Source organism: Poromitra crassiceps (genome assembly GCF_964638095.1).
Source record: "Poromitra crassiceps genome assembly, chromosome: 27".
In the NCBI taxonomy this organism is placed as follows: Eukaryota; Metazoa; Chordata; class Actinopteri; order Beryciformes; family Melamphaidae; genus Poromitra; species Poromitra crassiceps.
The window spans coordinates 2,164,430-2,176,103 of NC_139650.1; the positions used below are offsets into that span (position 1 = coordinate 2,164,430).

At 44.2% G+C, this 11,674-nt stretch overlaps 1 protein-coding gene across 1 annotated transcript in view; it reads right to left on the minus strand.

Annotated features, from left to right (window-relative positions):
• Positions 1 to 2,171: 2,171 nt before the first annotated feature.
• Positions 2,172 to 11,674, minus strand: part of LOC310799432 (low-density lipoprotein receptor-related protein 1-like) — a gene marked incomplete at its 5' end in the record, with an annotated part of 176,046 nt that continues 166,543 nt past the window's right edge. The window contains 10 exons of the mRNA XM_083662014.1: positions 2,172 to 4,015; positions 4,630 to 4,774; positions 5,474 to 5,512; positions 6,120 to 6,213; positions 6,416 to 6,489; positions 6,629 to 6,736; positions 7,785 to 7,968; positions 8,657 to 8,818; positions 10,703 to 10,876; positions 11,386 to 11,526. Of these exons, the coding sequence (XP_083518140.1) occupies positions 3,875 to 4,015; positions 4,630 to 4,774; positions 5,474 to 5,512; positions 6,120 to 6,213; positions 6,416 to 6,489; positions 6,629 to 6,736; positions 7,785 to 7,968; positions 8,657 to 8,818; positions 10,703 to 10,876; positions 11,386 to 11,526 (1,262 nt within the window). The 3' untranslated portion in view covers positions 2,172 to 3,874. The remainder of the gene's footprint in view (positions 4,016 to 4,629; positions 4,775 to 5,473; positions 5,513 to 6,119; positions 6,214 to 6,415; positions 6,490 to 6,628; positions 6,737 to 7,784; positions 7,969 to 8,656; positions 8,819 to 10,702; positions 10,877 to 11,385; positions 11,527 to 11,674) is intronic.

Below are 11,674 nucleotides of genomic sequence, written 5' to 3' on the forward strand. Positions count from 1 at the left end.
GGAGAAACGGTGCTACTGACGGCCCTGCCTTGTCATGCCCCTCCTTAGTCTTACTGATCCCCTCTGACCAGCTCCTCCTCCAACAAACATCTCCACCAGCTTTACCACCATGAGCTTCCTCAGCTCCATGCAAAGGCACCTTTACTAACACCATTTACCACCTGCACAAAGACTGCCATCAGACAAACATATAAAATATATATATACATACACACACTCACAGACGACGTGCTGATGAATGAGAAAAGCAGACGAGCACCCAATTATGTTAGGAACCGGCCTCGGGGAACCGGACCGCAACACAAAAGTGCCCCCACTCTTCCCACTCCCAAGGATGATCAGCCAAACCACCATCACAAGTTCACAAGTAGCAGGTTTAGTTTCAGAGCACAGCATGGCCCCAACACAACTAACCAATCAAACTAATCCCCAACCTTATTTACCTAAGAAAAGAAAATGATGGATTAAATAAGACACAGCTCTTACCTATAAGCTCCTACAAAATAAACATGAGAAAATGTTACAAAAAACTAAAGGGCTTCTCCCCCTACTTTCTGCTACTTTGGTAAGTGTTATTTACAGTGTACAAAAGTGTAGATCTGGAAGGTAACTATTTACAGTTTAGACTGCACAGGTCTACCAAGATAAAGACACATCTTAATAAAGTTCTGCAGAACTACTAAAGTAGGTCTACACACAGTTCCTACCTGACAGAACACAGCAGTCAGCACAGCAGCCATCATCGTTGGGAATGAGGAGAGCAAGGGGCGACAGGATGGCATCAGCTGGCTTAAATGCTCTCCACCAGCCAATCAGCCAGCAGCAATCTGACACCTGACCAGGCCAATTAGGATGAACACCACCTGCATCTCATTTCTCAATCACACACACACAGAGGAGGAAAGGAATGATGAACACATGAGAGAAATATACAAGGACTGAATGTGAACATTAGCTTCTGTAGCTAATTGAGTTTATAATGACTCAGAGCTTGGGACACCTTGTATATTAGCCTGTATTATCCCATACATGTAAAAAGCAGCTGTGATGGCAAAAATTTGGCTTACAACATATACAGTATATAAAATATGTGACTGTGTGTCTTTTGTACATGATTAGTTCATTAACTATGGGCTTTTTTTTCCTTTTTTTTTCCCTTTTTTACAGTGCACCTGAACGCAACATGCAAGATACCCGCTGAATAAGTGTCCAAATGTTCATGTCATTCTGGCCAATATTCTTCTGTTATAGCATTTCAGTCTGGAATATGGAATATCTTTCAATAATCTTTATGACTAAAAGGCCAAAAGTAATCTCATGTGTAAGAAATGGCTGTTCTACATTGAGGTAGAAATTTAAATAATTAACTTGTTGGTTTTGGATTTATTTAGCTTCAAGAGTGCATGTTCGTGTGACCCTCAACACAGGCTTTGAGAATCCCGGCCACTTACTGATACTTATGCTTAAATTAACCCACTCATATGCTGGTTTATTTCAAGAAAAACATTTCGGATAGTGGAAATTCTAATTGGCTGGTAACTTTAAAATCTAGCAGCCATATTGGCAGGTGGTGAAAAAAGTTAATTTCAAGCCCTGCAGGGAGAGTGTGGTGACATAGGAGTGAGTGAGAAAAGGATCAAATATTGGTGGTTAAGACTGAATAATGACATCACAACTGTTAATTTAAAATGAGTTATTCCTCTAAACCTGGCTTCAAATGCCCAAAATTTTTCGCGCTGGCGCCGTTCAGCCCTCAGCAAAATCTGGTAGCGAGGACTTTTTTTGTGGCCCTCTCTATCATCAAAGTTGCCCATCCCTGGGTTACGGCATGACAATATTTGTTCGGCCCCCGGCAACAATCTGGATTTCTCATGTGGCCCCCCATGAAAAATAGTTGCCCACCCCTGGCCTAAAGCATGGATACCATAATCCCCAAAGCACTGTGCACTGCAAAAACACAAAGCCTGGGTCTTGTAGAGGTTCCCATCTTGAACACAAACACCAAGAAAAGACATGAGTACTAATTATACATAAAAGAAAGTAAAAAAATTTGCTTTGCCTTTTACTCGTACTCGTACATACAACTATATCATCAAAGCTTGCAGACAAGAGACAAAAAGGCATCCGTTTCATTTCTGTACAATTTTTAAAATTTTATTTATAACAATATCTGTTGTTTAGTTTGTAAAGTACTCCAGCAAAAATTAAACATTATTCTCTTTCCAGAAGAAAGTCTGAGCCTCCATGCATTGTGTACTATAAAAGCTATGTGTCATTTTTCATAAAAAAAAACAAAAACAAGGACTAATCAAAAACAACTTAATTAAAATAAAAATGCATGTATGATTTTGCAAAAATGTTCTTTAGGTAAAATGATTGTACTTCTCTCTCAATTAAAGACAAAACATTCGCAACAGCATAAATCAAAAGAACACTTGCTGACAGGTAAGCGAAATAAGGACTTTGTTATTCTCGGTACGTTAACGATTGTTGTTACTTTTCACATGCATTAAGATATGGCTGACCACCTTCTGACAGAAGCAGCATTTTGGGACAGAGGCCGAGCATAAGGACACGTCAGAGCGACCAGAACGGTAGCGTTAGCAGCAGCAGGGCACAGAGGAGAGGCAGAAGAACACAAGAGTGATGCTACAGACCAAAAGAAAAGAATCTACTGAGGCCTTACAGAACTGAGAAAGCACAGTCCTCGATCTTCTAAAGGTAGAAATATCAATCTCCCCAAAACCAGATGGGACATTTGATGCTGGTCTACACAAAAACAGACTGGAGAACTAAAAGACGACAACTTGATCCTTGCTCCTCCCATTACCGATAGCCCTCCTCTCCTTCAGCTTGAGGAAGACCCCTGTAACAGTCAACTAAAGGGTGCACACACAAAAACACTGTTCATTTGTGGTTTGTCCCCTTCATGGTTAGTGCTGGCCTGCTGTGGTCAGGGCGTACACTGCCCTCCCCCATGGAGGCATTCACCATTATCATCTCTTTGAATCTCAAATCCCCATCCACCCCTCTGGAATGTTTAACCCCTTATCAACTTCCTCATTCTCCAACTCTAACAAAATGCCTCCCTCTCAGTTCAATAACACATGAGCTCTAAACACCATAGGATGTACTAAAAAACATACATACATCGACCTGCTTTACATCTTACGGGATGTGCTATACCGTAAAATATGAATTCTGTGCAAGGAATGAAACACAATCATTTCATGAACATTGTTCTCTGAGAAAATGATGTGGAAATACTGTAGTTGCCATCTGGTATTGACATTTTGCATGTGCTATACACAAACGCGATTTCTGTTTCACACAGTCTTGCCAACAAGCTGTCATCAAGACAGCATTGGTACCGATTTATAAAACTTTGAGTTTGCCTTCCCCGCTCAAAGTCAACACAAACAACAAACAGTTGGCACTGGTGAAATGGAACAATGTTTTTTTTTTCTCTATACAATTCATACAAAAATAAAAAATTAAAATTGCTCCAATGATAACATCTTTTCTTCTGATTTTCTTGTTTCCATTTCATTTTGCACAGAGGTAGTGGCTATTTGGGTAAAAGGGAAGGGACAAGTGTAAATTAAAAATCTCTCGTAGAAAATGTTATTCATTTTTGACCAGAGGAATCTCAAAAGAACAAAATATAATACTGCAATCACATACAAAAGTAGTCCTTCATTTTTTTTTGTACATTTTATACAGTGTTCACACTTTTTGTTGATTTTCTCTCTTTTCTTCTTCTTTCCTTCCCATTTGTTTGTTAAAAGGCAAAAGAGGGGTGGTGTGTTTGGAAAAGCATGACCCGGGCCAGTGGACAGTCTATGCCAGTGGACAGTCTATGCCAGTGGACAGTCTATGCCAGTGGGTCCACCAGGGGCTCCTCATCCCCACGCGACAGCAGCTCCTTCTTCTCGTCCGTGCTGGCCAGAGAGTTGCGGCTGTTGTGAGCTCCCATGTACAGAGTGGCGTATACTGGGTTTGTGAAGTTGGTGGGCTGGGGAGAGTCCAGAACAGACCATTACATAAACGTCATCACCAAATTTATCTATAAGGCTTTCATTGGTCTGTTACCCTTATATCTCTGTTCACATCTGACCCCCACATCGAATGTATCTTATAGCCTGCGTTCTAGTGGATCTAGTTTGGGAAGGGGGCCTTCACATTTTCTGCTCCCTCTTCCTGGAATGGACTTCAAAAAACTCTGAAGCTTCAGTCGCTCGTAACAGTGCAGGTTTTTAAAGCACAACTTACAGACTTTTTAACAGCTGACTTGGGAGTGTGTAATTGCTTCACAACAAAATGCTTAGGCTACTGCTTGCTCTATTTGATTTCCCTCCCTACTTTTGTGTTCACTGTCCATCCTGATGTTTTGTCCATCTGTGTTTTTTTTATTGGTCTGTTTTTTGTTTTTGTTTTTTAGTTTCTTGCTTTTATGCTGCCATTTTTGGCCAGGTGTTGCTCGAAAAAGAGGTATTTGATCTCAAGCTTTTATCTGGTTAAATAAAGGTTAAATAAATAAAAACAAACAGGTGTGTGTGTGTGTGTGTGTGTGTGTGTGTGTGTGTGTGTGTGTGTGTGTGTGCACGCACGCCTCCTATTTCTCTGTACCTTGTCTGGGTCTAGTGTGAAGTCTGCATCTAGCAGCTCCCCAGCGTCGTCGTCCGGCTCGCCCTCGTAGATCTTATAGGCCGGGTTTCCAATCTCCACGTTCATGGCACCATTACTCATGCGTTGGTGCTGGAAGCCCTTGGCCCTACACAAGACATGAAGGTCACAGTCATAACTTGGCCCTACACAAGACATGAAGGTCACAGTCATAAGCCCGTCTCTTATCAATGGAGTTTAGGAGTCTCAACAGTGCAAGCAGGGATACAGCCATGTGATGAATGACTCGCACCACCATCCAGGCTATGGAAATAAGCCACAGCACAGCCACCTACACACAAACCCAGCATTCATCTAGCCAGAGACAGATCCAGACACGCTGGTCCTGCATATGGGTTCTTACTGTACAGACCAACCTGTAGGGGTTGACCAAAGTAAGCAGACAATAAAACCCTGGATACTCTAAAATATACTGTAAATGTCTACCTCTTAGTAAATGCTGGGGTTTCACGTTGCATTTTCCAATATGAGCTTGGAAGAATGCTGTTGCAGTGTCAACCTCTCACTAAGAGAGACTCTACCACTGTACAAACCACAGCACGGTACAGTACAATCTGCCACAATATGATGGGTAACAGTATGGGGGATCTACAGCACTGACTGGAACTCCGGGACCACAGACAGACAGATCTATTCATAGCAACTAATCAATAGATCTGCTTCAATATGTTCACCACAGGACCAAACACTGCACAGCAACCAAGACTCATGGGTGAAGGAAAGAGAGAGACGGCATGTCGATTTGGATGAGATGATAGAGAGGAAGCGTAACCCTGGCAACCGTTACCGCGAGCGTCCGGAGCCGGGTTTGCCGGGCCTGCTAGACCTGAGGAACAGAAGAGACGCCATTACAGAGAGGAGAGGAGAGGAGAGGAGAGGAGGAGAAGAGAAGAGAGGAGAGGAGAGGAGAGGAGAGGAGAAGAGAGGAGAGGAGAGGAGAGGAGGAGAAGAGAAGAGAGGAGAGGAGAAGAGAAGAGAAGAGGAGAGGAGAGGAGAGGTGCAGAGTAGGCAGATTCCCTGCCTACCAAAACAAGGGTCGCAGGTTGGAGCCCCCATGCTACCTCCAGCTTGGTTGGGCATCCATATCGGCACAATTGGCCGTGTCTGCGAGTGGGAAGCCGGATTAAGTGTATGTGTCCTGGTCCCTGCACTAGTGCCTCCTCTGGTCGGTCGGGGTGCCTGTTTGGGGGGAGGGGAACTAGGGGGGAATAGCGTGATTCTTCCACACGTGACGTCCTGCCAGCGAAACTCCTCGCTGTCAGGTAAAATAAATGACTAGCGACTGCACAATTATCGGAGGCAGTATGTGGGAATATAACACTACCCAGATCAGCAGACGGGGTGGAGCAACAATTGGGGAGAAATGGGGGGCTTGATAAAAAACAAAAACAAGAGATTCGCTCCAGGACTGAACTTGTTAGACTGTTACTCACCCTCTCATCCTTTTCCTGTACCAGACCAACGCTCCTGCAGCCAACAGAACCAGCAGCAACAGGAGCAGCACAGGGATCACTATGGAGGCTGTGCCTACACACACACACACACACACACACACACACACACACACACACACACACACACACGCACAAAATACACACACACGGACACACAACACACGCACACACACACATATATATATATACTTAGATGGTCCACAGAGAATCATTATTCAAATCAAATCTCTTTGTAATTCTGATGATTTGATGTCATGGTGGAAGAGGCGACTTACGTCCACCTGACTCCGTGGGGTCCTGAGTGGTGGCCACCACCTCACAGCGACGCCCCGTCCAGCCAGGTGAACACCTCCACACAGGAAGAGACAGAAGAAGAACACATGACACGTGGGACCTCTCACAGAGATACCTGGACTTCATTGTGACAAATCATTGAGGTGCAATGTAAATGTGAATGTATACACAGTGTCTGGTCTGCTGCACCTCACCTGCACTCTGGAAGGTGAGTGAGGGGGTTCAGGGAGCACTGGCCATTCGCACAGTACTCGTTCGTATCACATGTGTAGCAGCTGGGCTGGACTCTGCCGTTGGTGCAGCTACATGTGTGGGAGACAGAAAATAATATGTGTAACAATGTGCTGGAGTAGACCAGGATGGACAACGCATGATTAGTTTCTATTTTTGCAACAAATGGAATGCATGTATGCACAGTATGTATGTTTTATGTATGATAACATTTACGTTCTCATTTTATTTGATCAGTCGTGTGCTACAAATAACATTTGACTTGACAACTTTGTATGCATGAGTCTCTGTGTGTTATATCGGTCCACCGAAATTGGCCGATAACCGATAGATCGGTATCGGCCGATATGTTGGCCGATATTGACGATATTCTTTTTTGTTTTTAAGTTATAGACAGCATGTTGTGTATATTTGATATTTTTTCTTTACTCAAGTTATATTTTATATTTGTTCTATTTGTGTTTTTCTATTTCTAGTTATTTATAATTATTAAATTCCCAGTGAAGTTTACAGTTTCATTGCATTGATGTAATTCTGGACAATAAAGTGTATTGATAAGCTGTAAAATATCCTGTCTACATTACATATCTCAAGTCATGTCAAGTCATATCTTTGTCAAGTGTTTGATATTTGAGGGATCATTGCAAAAAACTGTGTAATATAATGGGTATATATAATATAAGAGTATCGGCCGATATATCAATATCGGAATTTTTTTACTCCCTAATATCGGTATCGGCATCGGCCTCAAAAATCCAGTATCGGTCGGGCTCTAGTGTGTGTGTGCATAATGTAAGTGTGTCTCTGTGTGTGCATAATGTAAGTGTGTCTCTGTGTGTGCATAATGTAAGTGTGTCTCTGTGTGTGCATAATGTAAGTGTGTCTCTGTGTGTGCATAATGTAAGTGTGTCTCTGTGTGTGCATAATGTAAGTGTGTCTCTGTGTGTGCATAATGTAAGTGTGTCTCTGTGTGTGCATAATGTAAGTGTGTCTCTGTGTGTGTGCATAATGTAAGTGTGTCTCTGTGTGTGCATAATGTAAGTGTGTCTCTGTGTGTGCATAATGTAAGTGTGTCTCTGTGTGTGCATAATGTAAGTGTGTCTCTGTGTGTGCACTTACATGCAGGTGACCGCCCCTGTGGGCTGGTAGATGTTGGTGGGGATGCACTTGCCGTCACGGCAGTAGTGACACTTGTCAATCTCACATTTGCTGCCGATGTATTTGGGCAGACAGCGGCACTGTTTAGAGCCATCAGCACTCTGTAGACATGTACCCCTATTAAGGCAGTGGCCTTCACAGCTGCCTGCTCACACACACACACACGCGCACACATGCACGCACACACACACACGCACGCACGCACGCACACACACACACACACACGCGCACGCACGCACGCACACACACACACGCACACACACACACACACACACACACACGCACACAGACACATGTCAGTTTACTCCTTGCACACCACATCATAACTTGGCACATAACTGCAATTCAGACTTTATTATAAGGAGGAGGAAATGGTTACAGAAACATTCCATATAGAGAGGCAAAGTGACCGCATACTTCCTGCTTCAGCACTGTACCAGAGATTTTCATCCGCCATTTATTTTCCCATACACATTTCGTAAAATGCGTATAAAAATACTGGTTCAAACCAAATGGTACAGATATATTTAGAAACAGGAGAGATCGCATAACATTTCACTGGGACCAAAACGTTAAAAAAAAGCGGGTTTAAAGAAAATATTTTTTCGATGTTGTTTTTTTTAAAGTTTTGGTCCGAGTGAAATGTTCTATGGTCTCTCCCGATTATAGCGTTAGCTGAACCGTTCGGTTCGACGAAGTAAAACTATTTTATAAGCATCTTACGAAATGTCTATGGGAAAATAAATGGCGGATGAAAATCTCTGGTACAGTGCTGAAGCAGGAAGTGACGTTCCACTTTGCCTCTCTATAGAGTGGGAAGTGGGAACACTCACTATACTGGCACTGGTCTCCCAGGAAGTCCGGGGGGCAGCGGCAGCTGGCCTGGTTCCCGGCGCTGACGGTACAGTTGCCTCCGTTCTGGCAGTAATCCTTACAGGTGCGCACGTTACAGTTTGGACCCGTGAAGCCCGTCAGACAGCGACACGCAGGAGAGCCTGGAGAGGAACAGACAGGACAGGAGGAGACATGGAGAGGAACAGACAGGACAGGAGGAGACATGATGGAGAGGAACAGACAGGACAGGAGGAGACATGGAGAGGAACAGACAGGACAGGAGGAGACATGATGGAGAGGAACAGACAGGGCAGGAGGAGACATGATGGAGAGGAACAGACAGGACAGGAGGAGACATGGAGAGGAACAGACAGGAGAGGAGGAGACATGGAGAGGAACAGACAGGAGAGGAGGAGACATGGAGAGGAACAGACAGGAGAGGAGGAGACATGGAGAGGAACAGACAGGACAGGAGGAGACATGGAGAGGAACAGACAGGACAGGAGGAGACATGGAGAGGAACAGACAGGACAGGAGGAGACATGGAGAAGAACAGACAGGAGAGGAGGAGACATGGAGAGGAACAGACAGGAGAGGAGGAGACATGGAGAGGAACAGACAGGACAGGAGGAGACATGGAGAGGAACAGACAGGACAGGAGGAGACATGGAGAGGAACAGACAGGAGAGGAGGAGACATGGAGAGGAACAGACAGGACAGGAGGAGACATGGAGAGGAACAGACAGGAGAGGAGGAGACATGGAGAGGAACAGACAGGAGAGGAGGAGACATGGAGAGGAACAGACAGGACAGGAGGAGACATGGAGAGGAACAGACAGGACAGGAGGAGACATGGAGAGGAACAGACAGGAGAGGAGGAGACATGGAGAGGAACAGACAGGACAGGAGGAGACATGGAGAGGAACAGACAGGACAGGAGGAGACATGATGGAGAGGAACAGACAGGACAGGAGGAGACATGGAGAGGAACAGACAGGACAGGAGGAGACATGGAGAGGAACAGACAGGACAGGAGGAGACATGGAGAGGAACAGACAGGACAGGAGGAGACATGATGGAAAAGCTCATTAGACATGGCAGACAGACAAGGCTGGCTTTAACTTGTCAAACTACTCCTCCTGTACTGTATATTATTGGACCAGCTCTACCACAAACAATTAGGCTTGTTCTAAAAAAACACATTTGAGCCTACTTATTGTTGTATAAACAGTGCATTTCAGTGTATGTCATTATCCTGTAGGCCGACAAAAGGTTTATTTGGGGTTATCTTTGGTAAGGCCGCACACTTAAATGTCTACTGGTTGACAGTGTCACCAGTGTGAGAGTGCTTCATTCTGTGCTTCCTTTAGGGGGGTAAAAATAGCTTTCTATTTGAGTTGATTTGATTATTTTAATGCAATGAATTTTGTTTGATCTTTTATATGCATTTTAACTTTTTCTTCTCTTTTATCATTTGTATCTCTTGTCTGTACTTTTGCACTTTTTAATTGTACATCTTTTACTGTTTTTTTATTATTCTGTAAAGCAATTTGAATCGCCTCGGAGTATACGAGGGGTCAGCCGAGCAGCATTTTGGTAAACAAACGCATCACTGCGTGGCAACGGCAATGGAACCCTATGGAGCCCAAGTGGCGCGAGGCTTGTGTGTCTGACTCTAGCCAGTTAACTCTGTTTACATTTTTAAAACTGCGACAGTTCACACAACTTTAAGACGACATGCATATATTATACATCAAACTCTTGAGCTAATTCTGCTCTCACTCAGAATGTCAAAATATAAGCGATGTGATGTATAGTTTTTGAGATATTAACGTTTGTTTGGCACAACTCACACTATTAACTGCCGCAGGGTTCAGCATTTCTGGGTGTCAAGTGATGTCACGCTGATTTGTCCTATTAATATTCTTCATACTAAAACTATAACATTAGAATCTTCTGTGTCATGGCTTATGTCATTATTATGGTTATATGAGACAAAGACAGACAAGACAAGAAAAAAACAGCTTGTGATGTCAATATCTCACCTGTAGGGGAAGCTGTGCATGTGCCTCCATTCTGGCAGTAGTCTCTGCACTGGTCAATCTCACACCGGTCTCCTCCATAATTGGGCTGGCAGCGACACTTGGGCTGCTTGCGGGCATTCAGGAAACAGCTGCCCCCGTTCAAACACTGCACAGTGCAGGGACCACTGGGAGGAGCTGTGGACCACAGGAGGTTCTCAAGAATACAGTACCGCAGTAATGAGTCCAGACCCGGATGTGAGCACTTCCGGTTCCCTAGTCTCAAAGTCAATGGGATTTTTGTATGGGGACTTTGGTTAAATGCCTGAAATAAGTGGTTAACAAGCGTTCATGAAACGACCCTTGTGTTCAGCGTGATAATCTTCACAGATGAGGACCACTTCTATGACTTTTGAAGCGTTTTTTTGAAAATCACATTCAAAAATCATAAGGGGGGTCCTCATTTGTGAAGATCTCGCTGAAACCTTCATCAACCACAGACCTTTGTCCAAGTAAGTAACCACAGACCTTATTTCAGGCATTTACCCCAAATGCACATACAAAAATCCCATTGCCTTCCGGACGAGGGAACCAGGAAGTGCATGACTTCTGGGTTGGCCTACAAAAATACGTCATCCCTACAGTAGAAGGATTCATGTGCCCAGGTCAGTGTGTGTGTGTGTGTGTGTGTGTGTGTGTGTACTCACCGAGGGGAGACAGTGTGGGGGTGGGCAACTCCACACATGTGCCATTGTCCAGTGTCCGTCCGTTGGGGCAGACACACACTGGTCCACTGGGGCTGAGCAGACACAGCCATTCACACTTCTTCCTGTCACATGGATTAGTCACTGACCAGGAGAGAAAATGAAACAGTGCTCATCAAGATAATGCTATATGTAAGTCAGAGCACTCATCTCAGGGCAAAGACAATGGGACATCAAAGCAAGAGACTTCAACTTCAACTCACTTCCTGTATCTGTGCCACAGAGATTTCGC